Below are 18,746 nucleotides of genomic sequence, written 5' to 3' on the forward strand. Positions count from 1 at the left end.
CCGGCCGCCTGCTCCCAGCCCAGCGCGCACACGCACCTCGCCCTGCGAGGCCAGGGACCTGCTGCCCGCAGCCCGGCGCCGGGGTCTGTCCCCGCAGCGGGGCAGGGCGCAGCGGCGCTGGGTGCTGGCTCCGGGGCGTCCCCACGAGAGGAGAGGGCAGGGCAGGCCGAGGCTGCAGCCAGGGCCCTGCGGGGCCCCCAGGCAGCCACCCCCTCACCCAGCCCAGGGACACGGCCCCAAGGAGAGGGGCGGTGGGGACAAGTGACCCGGGGGGCAGAGGCGGGCGCAGGGGGAGCGCCCAGGGGGGCCGGTGCAGCCGCCGCGGGGCAGGGAGCAGCTTTGCAGGGCCCCGACGCAGCCACGTCCTCCCACGCTGGCACCGGAGTTTCCTTTACGCAAGCGGAGGAGACCCGGGCGCTGCTCGGGGGCAGACAGAAACCAGCCCCGGGCTGCGGCGCAGCGATACGCCCCCCGCCAGCCCCCCGCTCCCCCGGGGAAGAGCCCTGCCGTGCTTCGATAAGGCGGGCAGCCCGACAGCAGCCTGCCCACGCGTGCCGGGCAGCGGCGCAGGCCAGGTGCCGGCAGCACCGGGGCAGGCTGGTTTGCGCCGCGCAAACCGCAGCTCTGGCGTCAGGGCCAGCGTTTCGCTGACAGAGGCCCCAGTTCCCGGAGCAGGGTAAGGCAGACGCTGCACGCAGAGAGCTGAACACACACACCCCGAGAGCACGCCGCTTCAGAGCCTTTATTTTTGGAGAAAGTTAAAGCCTGTAGATACAGCAATAAAATATACAAAAACATACTTTTTTTTACAGTATTGAATGCTGCCCAGGGCTACAGTGACTGCAGCTGGAGACAGCTACACAGAGCACAGGGGCAAACAGCCCTCGGCCCCTCCGAGCACTTCCCAACTCCAAAGGGCATTCCCGGCCCCAGGCCTGGCCACCGCCACCCGCTCCTGGCCAGGCAGCGCTGAGCCCCGCACCCCTCTCTCCCTTCCCCTGGGGATCCCACCCCTGCCCTGCCCGCAGCCGGGGGGCTGTGGGGACATCCCACGGATGAGTGAGGGATCCTGTCCACCCGGGGCCAAATCGAGACACATCAGAGACCCATCAAGCCCAGGGCTGGCGCCCAGCAAGGCATTTCTCCGCTGATGTTACCCACAGTCTCAGTGCTGACTGCTGCCGCAGCCCTGCCCAGGACGGCACACAACCCCCGGTGCTGCCCCGCTGCAGGCAGCCCCGGCAACGCCATGGGCTTCCAGGTGCTGGGGGGGGCAGGCAGCTCGGCCGCTGCCTCTCCTTCCCCTTCCTTGCTCATCGGTGTCTGCATGCCCACCGCATGGGAAGGGCAGGAGGGCTCCCCGCTTTCGGTGAATTTTTGGTAAATACAGAACCACAACCATCGGCCAGCAGAGCTTCCACCTTTCCTTGACCCAGGGAGCAAGGAAACCAGCCCTTTGCAACACCCGCCTCTCCATCGAGCGCTGGCCAACAGCACATTCCCCTCCCTACGCGCATCCTGCTCCCTTCAACTCTTGCCACCTCCTACCTTAACAGCGACAGCCAACCTCTAACAAAAATGCCACGCGAAGCCCCTGAGAAGCTGCAAACCCACTGCCTGGGACATCACAAGCCATACCAGAGGGAAAAGGGCCAGGCCAGGCCACCCACAGCGGGTCACGGTGGATCCAGCAGCCTCCCATCCTTCCCCGGGGTCCAGCGGCTGCACCTGCAGCGGGGGAGGCACTGCCGTGCTCCTGTCACCAGCCTGGCCACGGGGCGAGCCACGGCCGTGGCAGCCTCTGTGGTTATACCCCGGTCCCAAGAGACCCACAATGCAAATGCTGCACGCTCACAAGCATGCACTGGTGTTGGGAAATGTCACTGCCCTGCCCCAGGGCAGCCTCTGCACCGCAGGGAAACCAGTGGTCCCAGCAGGAGCCCTGGGGCTGCGGGAGCCAGCCGGCTCCCTGTGCCTGCGGCAGGAGGCTGGTGGCAAGCACAAGTGGCCACCAAAACTCCCTGCTCCCACCAAAGCCCAGGCTGAGCCCAGCAGAAGCATGGCCCTCGCGGGGCAGGAGCGCCCGGGCCCATCCACCTCGCAGCTCTGAGCCACGTGCTGGTCCTGCTGGCCAAAAGCAGGGCCAAAGGTGCAAAGAGGAGAACCCTCCGCACTCCGCGAGCTCTGGGAGGGCTGCTGGGGCAGCAGCAACGCAGAGCCCTGTCGCACAGCGCATCAGGGAACCCTGTGGAGGCCAGGACCGGCCCATCCCCTCTCAGGTGCCCGGAGGCAAATCTGGGCTCCTAAGATCTTCACAGGCTTTTGACTCTGGCAGTCAGGAAAGCAGCTTTCAACAGCAGGCAGCACGACTGGGGCTGCAGAAGCGTTTGTAAAAACCGAGGCTGCAATCGGAGGCTAATAGGCACTTGAATGAGCAAAACAATAATAAAAAACCGTTATGGAAGGAAATAGAAAAAGGTTCATCCCCCCTCCCCCCAAAGAGACGAACGGAAACCGCCCTGGAGAGGGGGCGTTCGTTTGGGTCAAACAAGGAATCGGTGGCAGGGACCCCGGCCCCCCGCTCCTCCCGAGGAAAGGCCCAGAGCAACCGTGACCGAGCCGCGCAAGACTGGGGAGCTCTTGGGAGGCGGGGAGCCGAGTCCTGGGAGGGCCCCCGCGAGCGCCGGCGGAGCACCTCACATGGGTGAAGAAGCACACTCCGGGGTCAGCTCCATGTCGAAGGTCAGCGACTCTGCGGGGAGACACAGCTGGAGGTCACAGGGCCCGCGCGTGGCTACGGCCAGGACCCCCTCGGGTGCCGCGTCCCACCAGACTCACCAAACTGCCCTCCTGCATTGGCCTCTGCTCCCTCGCTGCTGTTGCCAAACTGCATGAGCGAGTCCAGGGTGCGCGGGGACATGGGCAGGTCGATGGTGTTGCTGAAGGAGGTGCTGCCCGAGGGAGGAAGGGAAAAGCACAGAAACCTCCAGAGTCAGGGCCTGGCCAGAGCTCTCCGACACCCCCTCTTCCCCCCGACGGGCCCCAGGGCACGGCACAGCCCGTCCCAAGAGCTCTCCAGAGGAAAGGGGCCCCAGGAGGGGAAGAACAGGCCTGCGGTTAGGGCAGCGAGCCGGAGCCTGGCTCGGCCCCCACGGTCTCCCCTGGCCCAGGCTGGGAGCCTCATGGCACCCAGGCAGAGTCCAGGCAGTGGCGGGAAGGAAACCCGCCCTCAAGCAAGGCTGAGCACACAAATGCCGCCCCAGCACCCACAGACACCCTCCAGGAACACTCACGGGGTGACACAGATGAACTTGGTCTTCAGATACGGAGCAGCACCTGCAGAGGAGCGAGCAGCCTCGTCACCAGGCGCCGGAGGAGGAACCCCGCTCTCCTCCCCCTCCGGAGCGCAGCCCTGCAGGCAGCGCCCACCCTCCCGGCCCCTGCGCAGCCCTCGCTGCCCACACCCCACAGGCACCCCGCCGCTAGTCCCACGCTGTGACTATGCCCTCCAGGGACAAGCACGGGATCCCGGCTGGTGACAGCTCTTCCACCAGCGCTGTCCCTGCAGCCTCCCCATGACACAGGAGCTGTGGTGGAGCGCAGAAAGTCAACGACTACCTGAGTCCGTGGCTTCCGAGTGCTCCTGGCTCTCGGAGCGGCAGTACTTCCCAAACGCCTCCTCCTTGGGGATGTCTGGGTACAGGTACACCAGGGGGGACACCAGGATGTTGGTGGCATCCATGATTTTGTAGCCCATGATGATCTCCGCAAATGACATGTTGTTCAGCTGCTGCTTGGTGTAAGGCTCCACAGACTGGATCTGGGTCTTCCCTGTACAAGGAGACTTTTGACACAGGGCAAGACACCCACGTTCCTCGGGCAAAGGCAGGGTCTTCCAGAAACACCCCAGGAGCAGCAGGGACAAGATGGGCCCGGGGCCATGCTCAGCCTCACGAGGCACCCAGCAGAGCACGGGGCAGGACAGGGACCTGCCAGGTGCTTTCAGTGCCACGCAGAACTGCGCCACACAGGGGGGACATGGGCAGGGACACCCAGGAGGCAGAGACCAACAAAGGGCACCCAGGCTCAAGGAGTTAACCTAGGCAGAGGGCTTGTCAGGACAAGGACAAAGAAGTGTCTTATCGGGGGGTTGCAAGCCCCCTTCGGAGCCAGGAAGAATGGCTGAGCAAGGCAGCGCGCCCGGGGCAGCGAGGGGGAGAGCACCGTACCGCTGATGTCCTTCTCCACCCACGTGAAGGTGATGCCGCCTTCCTTGCTGCTCTCGCTGAACCGCAGCAGGAAGGTTCCCGGGGGCTTGGTGCTCAGGATGGCTCGCTCCCGCTCCTTGCTGATGAACCCCATGATGTACCTGGGCAGCAGGAAGCAAGGGCGGGTCAGGATACCGAGGCAGCTATGCCAGGACGTGAACCCTGCCAGCTCTCTGCCCAGCTCCAGGCAGCAGCAGGGCCTGGCCTGGCCACAGGCAGAGCCACCGACGTTTTAGGGATTCCCAAGTGCCAGGGAGGGTTTTCACTCTGAACTAGCCAACAGGCCCAGACAGAAAAAGCACCCCGGGAGGGCCCGCCTGCACCTGGACAAGGCACCCCACTCCATCAGGACAGGACTCGTGGGACCCCTCCCAGGGCCCAGCCCAACCAAGGGTCTCCGGCTGAGGCTCACCCTTCGTTCCACAGCGCCAGGATGTACTTTTTCACCAAGTCAATGATGTTGTCCAGCCAGACCCAGAACGAGAAGCCTTTGCCAGCCATGTTCTCCTGAGGAAGAGGGCAGAGAGGCTGTGAGCATGGCTTGGAGGAAGGGAACAGCCAAGGGAAGGCGCTTGGGGGAAGAGAGGGCATTATACCTTGCAGAACTTGGCCCAGGTGATCTGACAGCCAGAGTAATTCACACCTGGCCCTGGCAGAGAAGAACAGGAGCATCACATTTAGACAGAGCTGTTATTCCAAAGATACCATGTCCAGGGAGCAGCCTGAGGGGCAGCAGGGATGGCAGGATTCCCACACCAGGTTACCTAGAAGCTTTTCTGCCAGCGTTGTCAGCTGCTCGATGCTGAGGCCGCGCTTCGTGGTGGAGGAGAATTGCCAGCTCAGCACCTCTGCCACCTGGTCCCAGGTCCCAATGGGGGGCTTGGTGAAGAAGTTCACGTTCTGCACAAGGAAAAACACAGCCCTGAGCAAGACACGGGACAGAAGCAGGGCCAGGTCCTGCCCCAGCCCTGCTGCTGGGCCACAGCTTCCCTCTCCCTGCCTGCAGCGACACTCTGGTCCCAAAGCCTGCACTGCTGCTCTGCCAGCCATCCCCTCAGCGCTGGGCCCTACCTTGGGGTTGTTGGTCAGCATGTTGTACCACAGGATGGACGCCCAGGCATTGGGCATCTGGCAGATGTTGGAGATGACCACCACAGGCAGCGAGTGGGTCTGCAAAGACAGGACGTGGCCGCAGGCTGGGACATCTCCCAGGGCTCCTCCGCACCCGGGCCCACGGCAGCGACAGGCAGTAACCCACAGCTCACCTCCAGGTCGATCTTCAGCCCCTGGTGATACACCTCTGTCTCGAAGGTGATGAGGTGCAGCTCCTCGGTGACTATCAACGAGGCCTAGGGTGGAAGGGGACACGATGAGCGCACAGGAGACGCCTGCCCTCAGCCTGACACCCGGCCATCAGGGCCAACGCTGCCGCTCAGGTCTGGGTGGAGAGGGCTGGTCTGGCAGCTGCCAACACACCACGGCTCAGCTGCTCGACACAGAGCAGAGCTGTCAGCAACGGGCTCTCCTACCCAGGTGGTCCCCAGCACTTACATCGCAGTTGGCTCTGCCTCCGTTACCGCATCGCTGCTCCCGCAGGGTCTGCGGAGAGACGGAACAGGCTGAAGGAACACCGCGACAGCGCACAGCCTTAACAGGAGCAGCCCACGAGCTCACAGTACCTACCAGGTGCTTGAACTCTGCTGAGAGGCTGCCGTTGTTCGACTCCTCCATGTTCATGACCTTGGTGTTTGTCCCCAGGATGTTAAACTTCCGGGACCTCAAAAGAGGAAAGACAGAGCATGGCTGACAGGGCCCTCTCGGAGCAAGTGTGCGGTAGGATGTTCGCCAGGATTAAAAGCAGAAGAAAAAAAAAACCACCCCACAAAAAAAAAACCAAAAAAACAGAAGACCAACACAAAAACCCAAACATTGCACTTACCCTCGAAGTGCTGCAACATCCCCGGAGTCCCTAGGAAAGGGGAAAGAGACACTCGGTCATGGCCATGGCCACCTTCCCCCCACGACGCAGGCAAGCTGGTGCGTGGGCCTGGCTGCATCACAGCATCGAGTGCCACAAGCCCCCCAGGCTGCCCCGCCACACAGGGACAAACCCTCGGGACCCAGCGCCACCCCGCACCCTCCCCTTCTCCCAGGGGTCACGCTGGGCCTCGGTGCAGGGATGGAGCCTGACCCAACGGCGGCAGGAACAAATCCCGCTCCAGATACCCCACCCCACGCTGCCAGGGTCAGAGCACAGAACTCACTTGTCAATGCAGACTTTAATTTTCAGCTGATAGTTCAGCTCTGGAAACTTGACCAACAACCTGCAAGGAGCCAGCAGAGGCAGAGCGTGAGCACGAGCATCCTGCACAGGCAAACAGCTCCCGTTCCACACAGCATCTGGGACAGACTGCAGAACAGCTGGACGGACAGCAGCGCTGTGTGCACGCCCCAGCAGGCAGCACCAGGGTTCAGACCACAAAGCCCACGGGGACGCAGCATTACCCAGCTCCTCTGGCATCCCTGAGCCCGCCTGCATGCGGGCCGGTGGCACGTCAGCCCCAACACCCGTCCCCAGCGCTGATGCTCCCTGAGCCCCCCAAGGAGGGCTCGCTTTGGCTGCTGACTGCCCGCACCAGGCGGGCAGGCATCTGCTCTGAACAAACTCCCTCTGCGCTGCTCTGTGGCCAGATGCTGCCACAGGCCAAGGGGCAACGGGAGCGCAGCTGGGAGATGGTGAACAAGCTCCAGGCAGAGTCCGGTGTTGGAGCAGCCTCTCTCTGCGGAGGCTGGCAGGGGACACAGGCCAGCTGCCTCTCAGCTGGCCAGGGACACGCTGACTCTTCCTGCTGCCTGCCCCCTCAGCGGGATTTACCAGAATCCCGGCTGCCTCCAGGAACGCGGCAGAGCCCCAGCCAGCAGCCGCCATCCCTGCACTGAGTCACACAGGCGGTACTCCAGCAGGGCCAGCCTACTGGGATTCGTTCCCTCCCAGCACCAGCCCTCCCCAGGCAAGCGGGAGGCTGGATCCACACCAGCATCTCCTTCAGAGAGAGATCCTGCTTTGCTTTCCCCTGCACAGCTCCTTTCCTATGCCCGTGGCGCAGTGGGATCTCAGGGGCCAGCGACCCACCTGACTTTGGTGGTGAACTGCACGCCGGTTTTGATGACCAGGGGCCGGTCGGGGTGCATGGGCATGCAGGGCTGCCTCTCCACGACGAAAGCGCTGCGGGGGAAAGGCACAAGTACCGCAGTCAAGCCTCAGGCCTGGCCCAGCATGGTTCCCTGCCTACCCCTCCACCCACCGCCTGCGAGCAGGGACTGCCCACAGCTCCCTCCCAGCCCTCGGCACCTTTTCATCAGGTTCCTGAACAGCTCCACAATCCGCTCCTCCAGCATGGGCCGGTGTTGGACGATCGGGTCACCCTTGTAGGACACTTTCTGCTGCAGTTCTTCCAACTTCTTGATCTGCTGTCGGGTCTGTAGCTGTGATTCGGCAAGAGAGGTTATCCTAGGGGAGCAGGAAGAACCAGCGTTAGCTCTGGCTGCAGAGCCCTACACAGTCCCAGCCCGCAGAGCCCTCCTCTTCCCTCGCTTGTGTGAGAGGACGCTCTCCGTACCAAACCAGTGGAGAACAGAACCTGTCCGTCTCTCCCAGCTCAGTACGTTATTCTAGGCCATACGTTACAAAAGAAAAACTCGCACGTGCCCAAGTTCCACACACCAGGAACAGCAGCCTTAAAATCGCACGGGCCTGGGGCTAACCATTCCACTAGTGCCCACTATCGAGGATCACTCTGACTAGCGGATTACATTTATGCTTGCAGGCATCAGAAGCCATTTTGCAAGGACATTTCCAGAGGCAAAGAGCTCATTCCCACTGCAGGTGTTTGAACGCCACCTCTCTAGGGACTGATGCAACCCCCAGCCAGCTCCTACCAATTCTCAAGCCGGTCTAAGCAGATATTTGGTGGGCCGCCAATGCAGGCAATCTGCTGCCGTCTCTTCCAGTCTGCCAGTTCCTCATCTGCCAGCATCTTCTGCACATACTCCATGGCTGACAGCAGTCCAGCCAGCTCACTCACAATACCCTGCCAGAAAAGAAAGCAGAATCTTCAACGCCTTCGGACTCCCTCGGAGATCTGCAAGTTTCACATTCACAAACAAGAAAGAAGTCGCCCAGGGCTGTGTTTCCCACGCTGCTCTCAGTCCTGGCCGTGCAGGAACACCAAACTCATAACCCAAAAAGGGGCACCACTGCACCCCAGGGGATCTGGAGGCCAGCTGCACGACGTACCCTTCGCATTTGGTCCAGCGCCGTGAGCATCTGTTCCAGCTGCTGCATTTTCTGCCGGGTCACCGACTGATTGTTTCCATTCAGATCCTGCATGTCTGTGCAGAGAGGTGAGAAAGGTGCAGCCACACACAGGGACGCCTCCCACCCTCCCAAGCTCACACAAACAAAAGACTTCCAACGCAAAGGAGCAGGCACCCTAGAAAGCAGCAATCCCGCACAGCCTCTGAGCACCTTGCTGGCTTTCCTGCACACACAGCTACCACCTCCGCATGCCATTTCTCTGCTCGCAGGCAGAGCTCTGGTTCAGCTTCCCTGGAGGCAGTGTCAGCGGCAGAAACAAAAGACAAGGTTTCTGCAATTGCCATGCAAATGTCCCGAGCCTAAGCCACCCTTCTTGCTGGGAGAGGCACCAGGAGGGCTGGAACGAGCCCGCCAGCAAGTTCCCTTGCAGGAACACACTTTGGTTTGCCAGCTGCTAATGAGCTTCCATTACCTCCTTGGCTTTTCAAAGTCTTGTAGTTAAAATCAAAGTCATCCTGGAGATTCTCCACCACTTTCATCTTCTGCTCCAGATCCTGCAAGGCAAGAGATGTGGATTTCCTTAATGCACTAAATCCCTGCAGCGGGAAAGGAGAAGGTGCCTAGGCAGCACACCTACCTGCACCCTCTTCCTCACATCCTGCAGATGCTGCTCCAGCATCTGCTGCTTTTCCGTCACTACAGCTGCTGTCGGATGCGTTGCCTGTCCGCCTTGCTGCGGAGGGGACAAGGAGGGCGTTAGAAGAGGGCCACGATGCAGGGATGCTCCCCTCCCAGCCTGAGGAGGTTTTGCAGGAAGGGTCTTGACCCCCTCACTAACAAAAACCAGCGCAGCTGCTTGCTCGCTGGCAGCGTTAGCTCCAGGGCTGCACGGCAAGGCGCACGGTGCAGGACACGTCCCATGCAAGGGGCGAGAGGAGAGATGGATGCACAAAGCTAACAGCCACCCCAGGCAGAGAGCGCCCAGGCTGCATCCTGGCGGGAAGCAGCTGCTGCCTGGAGAGCAGAAGTTAGCAGCAGCAGGAGCATCCCTCAGCACAAAGCAGCTATCGTTACTGAAGGAAGCAAGCACCGAGTACCTGCACAGCACCGCGAGGCAGGCAGCAGGACGGTGGCCCCAGGACATCCGAGCCACTTACCTGGGCTGCGGTGGCAGCCGTCTGGAGGAGCCGCGACTCTTCCCACAGGCAGCGAGCCACGATGCGGGCTATTTCCATTGGCTTCTCCAAGTATCTGCTCTGTAAAAGGTTCAAACCCCCAAGATCAGCAAGCACAATCTAAGTCCTGGCATCTCCGTATCCTTTAGGGCTGCGGGTCACGAGCTGTGCCGAGGGAGCCATTGGACTTCCATGGGCTCCCACTGCAGCCCCCGCACCAAACCAGCGCTTCCCGCCTCACCTGCAGGAACTGCTTGATGCGCCGCAGGTTGTGCTGGTACAAGACGTTGGACTCCTGCAGGAAGCGGCTGTACTGCTGGTCGATCTCCCCCAGCAGGTTGTGGAACACCAGCGTGGCGTGCGACTCCTTGCTGGCGGCGTACGCCCTGCGCGAGGGAGGGCAGGGTCCTGGGTGCCCGGCGCAGGGGAAGGGGCAAGGCAGTGCTGCAGGCAGCTCTGCTCACGCCTGCCGTCCCCCGTGCAATTTAACACCCCAGCTGTCTTCCTAACCTTGCACCAGCGCAAGGGCCAGAGGAGGCCTGACTTGCTTCAGGCCAATAAACTGAGCCCTTGGCCTGCGCCTGCAAGGGCAGGGCGACAGAGAGATTTTGGACTCGGGCTTAAAGTCTGGCCTTAAGCCAGGTAGACAGCACACATGAGCACCTCACCAGTCCCACATGCTCTGTGGACGGGATCCAGGAATCAGTGCTCTGTGTCAACCTCGTTTACAACAGAGGCCAAGGTAAGTCAGCCCTGGATGGGGACACCTCTGCTTGGGAGCTCCCCTTTCTCCTGATCCGGGGTCTGACACCGTGCGTGGAGTCCCGCTCCCCTTTGCGCCACACAAGCCTCGGGGAGGAGGACCCGTCCTGCCACGTCAAGAGCCCAGGGAAAGTGGCAGAGCTCCTCCAGACCACCTCGGCACCGACCCTCACCCTGGGGTGGGTGTCCTGAGCACAGTCCCCACGCCAGCGTTTCGCAAGGCCTTACCAGTCCTGGCTCTCAATCCACGGGGCCAGGAACTGCCGGAGCTCCATGGGAAAGCTGTCGCTGTAGAGCTGGTGGAGCTGCTCCAGGTACCGCGTGTCGAGCTGCTGCAGCTGGTTCCACTGCGCCATCCTGGCCAGCTCCGGAGACCTGGCGGGACAGGGACGCGCACTGCTCAGAGCTGGCACCCGGCAGCCTCCAGGCTCCCTCCTGCCAGGCATTCGGCGGGACCCAGCCACGACCGCTGCTCCCCTCTGGGGAGGGCTGACGGGGCACGGTGAGCCCAGGGCTCGCAGCGCCGGGAGGGCTGGCGCAGGCAAGGGCCGGGCAGTGCCCGTCCCTCCAAGGGCAGCGCGGAGCCAGGGCAGCTGCAGGGTGCGCGGCTCTGGGCCCACGACACTGCAGAGCTCCAACGCACCCCGAGGGATGAGCCCAGGCCTGGCGTCCCCGTGGGGCTGATCACACATCCAGGAGCTGGTTCCTCTTCAGCAAAACCCGCCCTAAGCCAGCAGCCACGAGACCAGTTCAGGGAGCCCTGGGACCGGCACCCGTTTGCGCCTCCAGGCTGGGCAAGGCGAGAGTGGCCGCCAGCTCGGGCTGGCAGGGCAGGCGCCGCTGCCATCGCCCACGGGTGGGCCTGGGTCAAGGGAAGGTGGAACCGCAGACCGAAACTGCATCATTAGTGTGGGAATAACGGCACGCACGCCTGGGGGGGCGGGGAAGGAACCAGCCCGGCTGCGAGGGAAAAGCCCTTTTCACACCCGCCGACATCTGCGCCCCGGCACTCGGCCCCGGAGCCCCCGGCAGCACAGGATGCGGCCGCACAGCCTCGCCTGCCTGCAGGGCGAGCGGTAAAGCAGCCAGAGCACCAAAAAGCAAGGGCCCAGCTGCACCACTCCATCCCAAGAGCTCAAGTTGAAATCCAGCTGAAGGCGAGCGCGGAAGGCGGCTTCGCCCCCAGCCTGGCCTGCCCCTGCCCGGGTGAGCTTCCCGAGAAGAGCGGCAGCAGAAAGGTTTCGCTCCAGCCGCAAAGCTGAATAAAGCCCGGATTCTGACTCATTCTCTTTTCACCACATGTCATGAAATTAATCTCAAACATCGGAGATCAGAAGAGCAGAGCTCACGCTGGCACTGCCAGCCGGTGGCCATTTGCACCAGATTACAGGAGCACAGCAGGCAGGCCCTGGCTGCCGAGCTGAGCCTCAGCCTCTCCCCCCGCAGAGGATCGCGCAGCCCGCAGACCCCGAGGGCTCGGGGAGGCACAGTCCCGCAGGGCTGGGCGCAGCCCCGAGCAGGTCAGGCCAGACGCAGCCGTTCTTACAAACCCAGACAGGTAGGAAGCCTCACTCCACGCTGCTCCTCACACCACGGGGTCAGACCAGCATTAAAAGTTATGTCGTAGGCAGCTCCTAACACCATCAAACCCCTCAGACCTGCGCCGAGCTGCGCAGGAGCTCCCCAAGCACAGGCAACGCAGCTTTGGGCTCGGCTTCAGGAGCTGAGCTCCCATCTGTCCGGCTTCAGCCTGGTGAGCACCAAGCTTCCCCGCCTGACAGCACACTTCCCAAATGCCTGCCTTGGGCAAAGCTTTCTCCTAGAGAGAGGCACTGTTTCCCAAAGCTTTCCTACCTTCGTGCCACGGGGGGAAAGAGGGGTCTTGGGCATGTAGGTCACCAGCGACAGGTACAAGGCTTTAACCTGGTGCCAATGTCTTCCAGGCGCCCTCCGGCCAGAGGCACGCATGCCTGCCTCTGCTCCGGGAGGCAGGGAAGGAGCTGCAGAGCTTACAGTAAGTGCAGAAGGCGGAGACTGCCAGGAAACAACAGAAACAAGGAAGGAGCAATTTTCGAGTTAGCGACTTGTATATTGATGGGAAGCAAACTAACACTAACGAGGGGACACCAAGCTGTGCTCAGGAAGCGAAGGCACAGAGCTCTGCTCAACACCAGCAGAAAGACCTCCCTGCAGAAAGCTGTTTACTTTTCCCAAAGGTCACTGCAGCGAGCGACGTGCCAGCTGGGGTTTGGGGACGGCCGGGCAGCCGGCGCACGAGCAGCCGGCATGGCCGGTGCTGCAGGAGCGGGGCACAGGTGAGGGGGCTGGCACCAGCCACGAGTCCCAGGCTGGCCCTGGGCTCGGATCAGGGCACCCACACTCCATCCCGCAGCAGCACCGGCACAGGAGCCCGCCACGGCTTCTGCGGGAGCAAACCATCGCAGGTGGGCAGCCCCGAGGAGCAGCATGAAGGAAATCACAGCGAGCGTGCCAGGAGGTGCGAAGGTTTGGGAACCGGTCAGCAGCAGGAGGGGTGCTGGGAGGCACAGAGCAGCGCCCAGCAAGCAGAGCTGCGCTCAGCGAGGAGGCAGAAGGGAGGAAGGCCATGCCGCCCCTCGAGATGGGATTTATTCCCCTCCAGCAAACCAGGCTGCTCTGTCCCGGGCCTCAGGATGGGCTGGAAGCAGGCAAAGACACAATGACCAGAGCGAGGCCCACAGTGAGAGCAGCCGCTCCACGCAGGCGACAGGCAGGCTTTCCTTAGGCAGGACAGACATTTCCGAAGCCCTAATGGCAGGCAACACTTCCCTGGGCACACGGGAGCGTCAGGCAGGAGTTCTGAACCTTGCCTGGAGCACAGAGCTGGGCGCTTGTGCAGATTTCCAAGAGACGACCAGGGGCACCCTGCCACCGCCTGCTTTTTGCAAGAAGAGAGAAAGGGGGAACATCCTATTGCAGCCTGAGACACAGGGAGAGGACAGACGCTGGCACCTGACAGGGAGTTAAAGAGGTTTTTAGAATTTTGCGGCATTGAATAGCCCCAGAGACCAGAGCAACGTCCACGGGACATTAACCTTGAACAACCACCCGCTGGTGCAATCCTCAGAGAAGACCCCGTGAACCAAGCCTGTTTTCAATGGAGGAAGAAGTGAAAGGGAGGAGGAGAGAGACACTGGCCCACGCAGGAGCCTGTAAGCAACAGATGCTCCTTCAGCGTCAGAGTAAGACCCGCCCTGACGTGAAGGGCCATCGCAACCCCAGAGCTTTTGCTTTCTGCAGCTGTAGGCCGTGAAAGGCTGGGCCGTCAGCCGCAGTTCAGGGCTGCGTACTGGGCACTGCATCAAAGCCCCCATCTTGCAGTGGATTCAGCTCTTTGCTGGCCACTTCTCTGGTGCAGCAGCATGGGGAGCGCTCCTTCCACACAGGCAGCTGTGGTGCGCTCACGGCCCTTTTAACTTGGTACTGGAGGCTGCTACTACTACAGCGTGAACCGTGCGGTGCTTCTTCTGCGGGGAAAAACCCTAACAAATACATGGGCCAGGCAACAGCTGAAAACCTGCAAGCCACCAGAGTCCCCTGCCTGCTGGTGAGCTCGGCCACCTCATTTCCTATTGCACCACTATGATGGCACCCCCGCGCACAGGGGTGCTTCGTCAGCCCGTCTGGAAACGGCAGCCGCTGCCTCAGCCCATCTCCTGCCAGAGCAGCGTCCCCAGCCCTGAGCCGGGAGCCGAGGATGGGTGCTGCAGAGCCGCGGCTGCAGTACTGCCATCGCACGGGAGCCCGGCACCCCCCCGCACAGCGCCCGGCACGGAGTGGCTCGTGGACGCACTTTCCCCTACCAGGCTGCAGCAGCCGAACCAGATGCCACTTCACTGGACCCCTGATCCAAGCAGATCTTCCACAAGAAGGCCACAACCTGGGTATTTCAGGGCAGTACTGGAGCCCCGGTCTGCAGAGCACCGAAAGGCCGAAGGCAAAGCTCCCAGGCTGCTGTGCGGCAGCGGCATTTGGACGGGAATCAGCCACTTCTCACTGCCACAAATAGCTGCAGGACTAGCCACCGCGGCAGCCCGGGCTCCTGCTCAAGCGCAAGATCCTCCCCACCGCAGCGCATGCTCCGCGGCCGCAGGAAGCCGGTGCCCCGCCGGGGCCCCAGCGCCGCGCGCCATCGTACCGATCCCTGAAAAATAGAACTAGCACGCAGCGAAACACGAGCTGCTCTGCCTCATCCCACCACAGGCTTCTCCTCGCAAAGCGAGCGGCCGAGGAAGCAAAGGAAGTCACTGCAGACCACACGCACAAGTACAGAAGAGCCACGGCAGGCTCGCCCCACGTGGGAGCGGAGCAGCAGCCTGCAGGGCCGGCCGCTGCCTGCCAGCTGTGCCTGCAGCCAGCCCAAGGCAGGGCATGCTCTCTGCTCGCCATCCCCAGGGCCTCTGCTGCATCCAGTTCTCACCTTGAGGGATCTCTCAGCAGAAGTAGCAGGTCACACTGAGTTTTCACGGCCCCCAGTTCAACTGGAGCCTGACCTGGGAAACCCTCCACATGCTGCTGCAAAAGCAGCAGGCCAGGGAGAGCCTCGAGACACGCTTCGCTAGAACGTGGACTCACGCCAGCAGAGACAGCTCTGCTGCAGCGGGCGACAGGAGGGCACCCAGCCCCGGGGACGGAGCCCTGTGACGGGGGCTGCCCAGCCCAGCACTGAGTCAGGAGAGGATGCGGGAAGGCAGGACCGGCTGGGAGCAGGAAGCAATCAGGAAGCAGCCGAAAGCCTCCTCTCCCTCCCGAAGGGCTGAGAGGAGACGTTGCCTCCTTCGGTGCAGCACCGAGCTCCAGCTCCTCCCAGCATCGACAGAAACCAGCCAGGCAGCCTGAGGCACTGACTGTCTCGGAGGGAAAGGGGCCCTGTGATGCTCCTTACTGTCAAAGCCACCAGCATTAGGGAAGCTCTGATTTCATCAGCCCCAAAACCCTCTGCAGGAGCCTCTCCCCAGCCAGCCCCGCCACTAGGAAGCCTCCCTCAACAGGGTTTAAAGATCTGAGGGTTGAACCTTTCCGATTCCGCTGGGCTTGCCCGTCTCTGCGGTTAGCCTCTCCTCCCGTCTCTGGAACTGAGCCAGGGAGCAACCGATGTGGCCAGGGCCAAGCATGGCATGATGCAAGCCCAGGAGTAAACACGCTGTCCAGAGCTCAGAACGAAGCTGCTAAAAGTAGCTCAAGAGCTCAGGTTCATCTTTCTTTAGCTCCCCTGCAAGGGCAGAGCACGAGAGCCGGGCCCAAGCCATGCGGTGTCACCGGCAGCTCGGGATGGCTCCGTACACTCCAACAGCCTCATTCGAAACAGGGCTGCTGCTCTGGAAGCAACCCCGCAACCACCTTCCATCTGCTTTCTGCGAGGCACCTGAGAACCCCCCTCGCCTGCACCCCCGCCACAAGCAATGACTGCCGGGGCACCGGGTACGGCGGGAATCACCGGAGAGGCCCTGAAAGGACTGCGGCCCTCCTTGCCCCCTGCAGCGCCATGAGCAGGACGAAGCTCAGCTACCAGTAGCATTGCATAGGTCGCCTTAACAGAGTTATCACTGGCGGGAGCATCCCAGAGTCATGATGGATGCCATCAACTCTTCACGGGAGCCCCGGCTTTCCAACGAACAGCGCTGCATGGCTGCGGCTCGCTGCTCCCGCTTCCACACAACCGTCAGCAGGCTGCTGAAAAACTGTTCTACAACAAAGCAGCAAATTGCTCCAGGCAAACACAAGAGCAAGTTTTGAAAAAGCTATTAGGAGAACTTGGCTCCGCTCCTCTGGAGCGTTTTCAAAGCCAGCCCTGGAGGGGGAAAAACGGAGCAGCGATGCAGAGATTTGTGAAAGGAGAAGAAGGTGAGAGCGCAGGGCTCTGGGCGACCTCGCAGCCACAGCACCGAGTTCCCTGAGCGACCCACACGCCACAGCCGGCTGTTCCTCGTCGCAGCTCAGCAGCCCTCCAGGGTCCATCCCAACACCTAACTCCTGCAGCAGGAGCTGGATAAAACCAGTTGTTGCCACCTCCCCAGGGCAGAGGATGCCCGGCCGCACGCCCCTCCTATCCTCTGCCCCCGCTGCTCCAGCAGCTCCAACAGATCCACAGAAAACAGCAGAAGAGGCTCCACTGGGGAGGGACAGGGACAGCGATCACCTTCGGGGTGGAAACGGGGGCGAACCGCCCTGACGTGCGCACACAGGCAGGGCCAGCGCCCCGCAGGTGCAGAAGAGGCCTTCCCACGAGCGGGCACAGGGCAGCCCACCCACCCGCCTGGGACACCCGCCCCGCGCCCCCCACGCCGCCGCTCCCCCGGCTGTGCCCCTCGCACACGCCACCCGCAGAACACGAGTCACGCACGCCGTGGGACAGCAACGCGGGACAGCGTCGTGCCGAGTGCTGGGAAGCTCATGGGCAGAGCACAGGCAGGAGCAGCAGGCAGAGCTGTCAGCCCCCGCAGAGCACTCGGGCAGCTCGGCCACGCGGCTCAAACCTTCACCCGAGGCGCACAACCCGGCAGCTCTGCTCCGCACCCGCTCCTCGGCCACTCTGCGTCGCACCCACTGCCTGCGGGGACGGTTATCAGACCACAGCCTGGTCCAGGCAGAAGATCCAAGCAAGATGCTGCCGAGCGGTTCTGTCCCAGGGCGGGTAAAGCTGCAGCCCTGAGCTCACGGCTCTGGTAGAGATGGGAATCAGGTCTTCAAGCCTTGCTCTGCCCAGGTGTAGGAACCTCAGCTGGGCTTTCAGTCTCGGTTACGAGTCATTTTGTCAGCACGAAAATTCCACCACCAGGTCAGGCTGCATCAACACCTGCCCTAAACCCCTGCTCTGGCAATCTCGGGTTTGCGGCCCCAGGGCCGGCCTACAGTGAAACCCCCCAAAGCGCACAGACCGCATGAGAGCCCACCGCCCGGCCTCAACGCAACCGGACCAGGCGGCAGCTGCGCTAGCCCTGCCGCTCTGGATGTATTTCCCTCTCCCAGAAGCCCATTCGGGCTCTGAACCTTCTGCTGCAGTTTGTGCAGCGTGAGCACACTGCACCGACAGAGCCAGCTCTGCACCGCTGCTTGGGGAGCGGGGACGCGGCATACCGCACGCCGCCGCCAGCGCCGTGAGAGCTCCGAGCCTCACCGGCTTCTGGGAGCTGCCCCTGCCCAGCAAGGGCTTGCGCTGCGCCTGCTGGGAGCTGCGGGAAGGAAAGAGATCCCATTTACCGTCAGAGCAGAGGATTAAGTTAATTAGCACCTCCTTAATTAGGACTCCCCAGGAACACAGGGCGCTGCCCTCACCTGCTGCTGGGTGCCCGCTGGCAGCAGCGCCAGCCCCGGCCCCGCCGCCGGGACGGACCGCGGCGGGAGCCGCCGCCTTCCAGCAAAAGCGAAACCTCCGGGCGGCCGCGGCGCCGGCCCCGGCGGCAGGGACAGGCCCCGACGGGGGAGGCTCCCGGGAGAGGCCCCCTGCGTGCGGCCAGGGCTGCGCCCTCCGCCCCCGGCCCGGCAGGCAGCCGGCGACCGAGGGCGCTGCGGGAGGGGCCCCCCCGGGCGGGGGCCGAGGCTGCCGCGGAGGCAGCAGCCGTGCCCGGCCCCGCCGGGGTGGGCAGCCCCGGCCCCGCGGCAGCGCCCAGCCCCAAGCCAGCTCCGGGCCACCGGCACCGGCCGCGCCCCCCGGGGCCGCGGGACGGCCGGCGGCAGGGCCCGGCACCGCCGGCCCTCGGCAGCCGGCGGCCCCGACGCGACACCGGCACCCCGGGCCCTGGCAGCCGGCCCCGGGCCCTGGCAGCCGGGGCCCTGACACCCGGCTCCCCGGTGCCAAGCAGCGCCCGGGGCCCAGCACCGGCGGGCCCGGGCACCCGGCCGAGCTCCCCGGTCCCCCCGCGCTCACCGGCGGTCCCGGGCGGGGCGGGGCGGCGGCTCCCGGTGCCGGCGACGATCGCGTCCGGACCCTGCCCGAGTGACGAGAAACCTGCTGCCCGCCCGGCCCCGCCCCGCCGCGTCACGCCGAGCCCGGCCAATGGCGGCGCGGCGCTCCCTCTGCCCCGCGAGGGACGGGCCCTGACGGCCAATCAGCGCGGCCGCTTCGCGCCTCGTCACGGCTCGCGGCGGCGCGGGGGGGCCGCCTCGTCCCGGCTGTTCCCGGACGGCGCCGCCTCCCGCCGCGGGGCGGCGCTGGGGAGGGGGCGGCGCGGCGGGGGGGGCGGC

General features: G+C 63.4%; 1 protein-coding gene across 2 annotated transcripts; it reads right to left on the reverse strand.

Annotated features, from left to right (window-relative positions):
* Positions 1 to 730: 730 nt before the first annotated feature.
* On the reverse strand, positions 731 to 18,510 carry STAT3 (signal transducer and activator of transcription 3). Of its 2 annotated transcripts, none has more exons than XM_082332102.1 (24): positions 18,430 to 18,510; positions 10,752 to 10,898; positions 10,003 to 10,147; positions 9,744 to 9,842; positions 9,224 to 9,319; positions 9,059 to 9,140; positions 8,566 to 8,660; positions 8,208 to 8,359; positions 7,621 to 7,779; positions 7,402 to 7,494; positions 6,533 to 6,592; positions 6,208 to 6,237; positions 5,952 to 6,045; positions 5,820 to 5,867; positions 5,534 to 5,617; positions 5,340 to 5,438; positions 5,033 to 5,168; positions 4,865 to 4,917; positions 4,681 to 4,775; positions 4,230 to 4,369; positions 3,619 to 3,831; positions 3,294 to 3,336; positions 2,839 to 2,951; positions 731 to 2,752 (listed from the first exon to the last, which is right to left on the reverse strand). In XM_082332102.1, the coding sequence occupies exons 2-24, from the start codon at positions 10,877 to 10,879 to the stop codon at positions 2,697 to 2,699; spliced, it is 2,313 nt and encodes a 770-aa protein (XP_082188228.1). In that variant the 5' UTR covers positions 10,880 to 10,898; positions 18,430 to 18,510; the 3' UTR covers positions 731 to 2,696. The 2 variants fall into 2 exon arrangements, with proteins under 2 accessions (XP_082188228.1, XP_082188227.1); XM_082332101.1 differs by having other exon boundaries at positions 3,616 to 3,831.
* Positions 18,511 to 18,746: the final 236 nt, after the last annotated feature.

The sequence above is a fragment of the Platalea leucorodia genome, assembly GCF_965183815.1.
Source record: "Platalea leucorodia genome assembly, chromosome: 22".
Classification (NCBI taxonomy): domain Eukaryota; kingdom Metazoa; phylum Chordata; class Aves; order Pelecaniformes; family Threskiornithidae; genus Platalea; species Platalea leucorodia.

Bases quoted from the DNA above. Each gene is read 5' to 3' on its own strand.
- STAT3 (XM_082332101.1), bottom strand. From the start codon at position 10,879: ATGGCGCAGTGGAACCAGCTGCAGCAGCTCGACACGCGGTACCTGGAG. The intron at 7,780-8,207 runs GTAGGAGCTGGC...CTGCTCCCCTAG, and splicing joins TTAGACCGGCTTGAGAATTG to GATAACCTCTCTTGCCGAAT. The intron at 6,046-6,207 runs GTAAGTGCAATG...TCCTCTTTTGAG, and splicing joins GATGTTGCAGCACTTCGAGG to GTCCCGGAAGTTTAACATCC.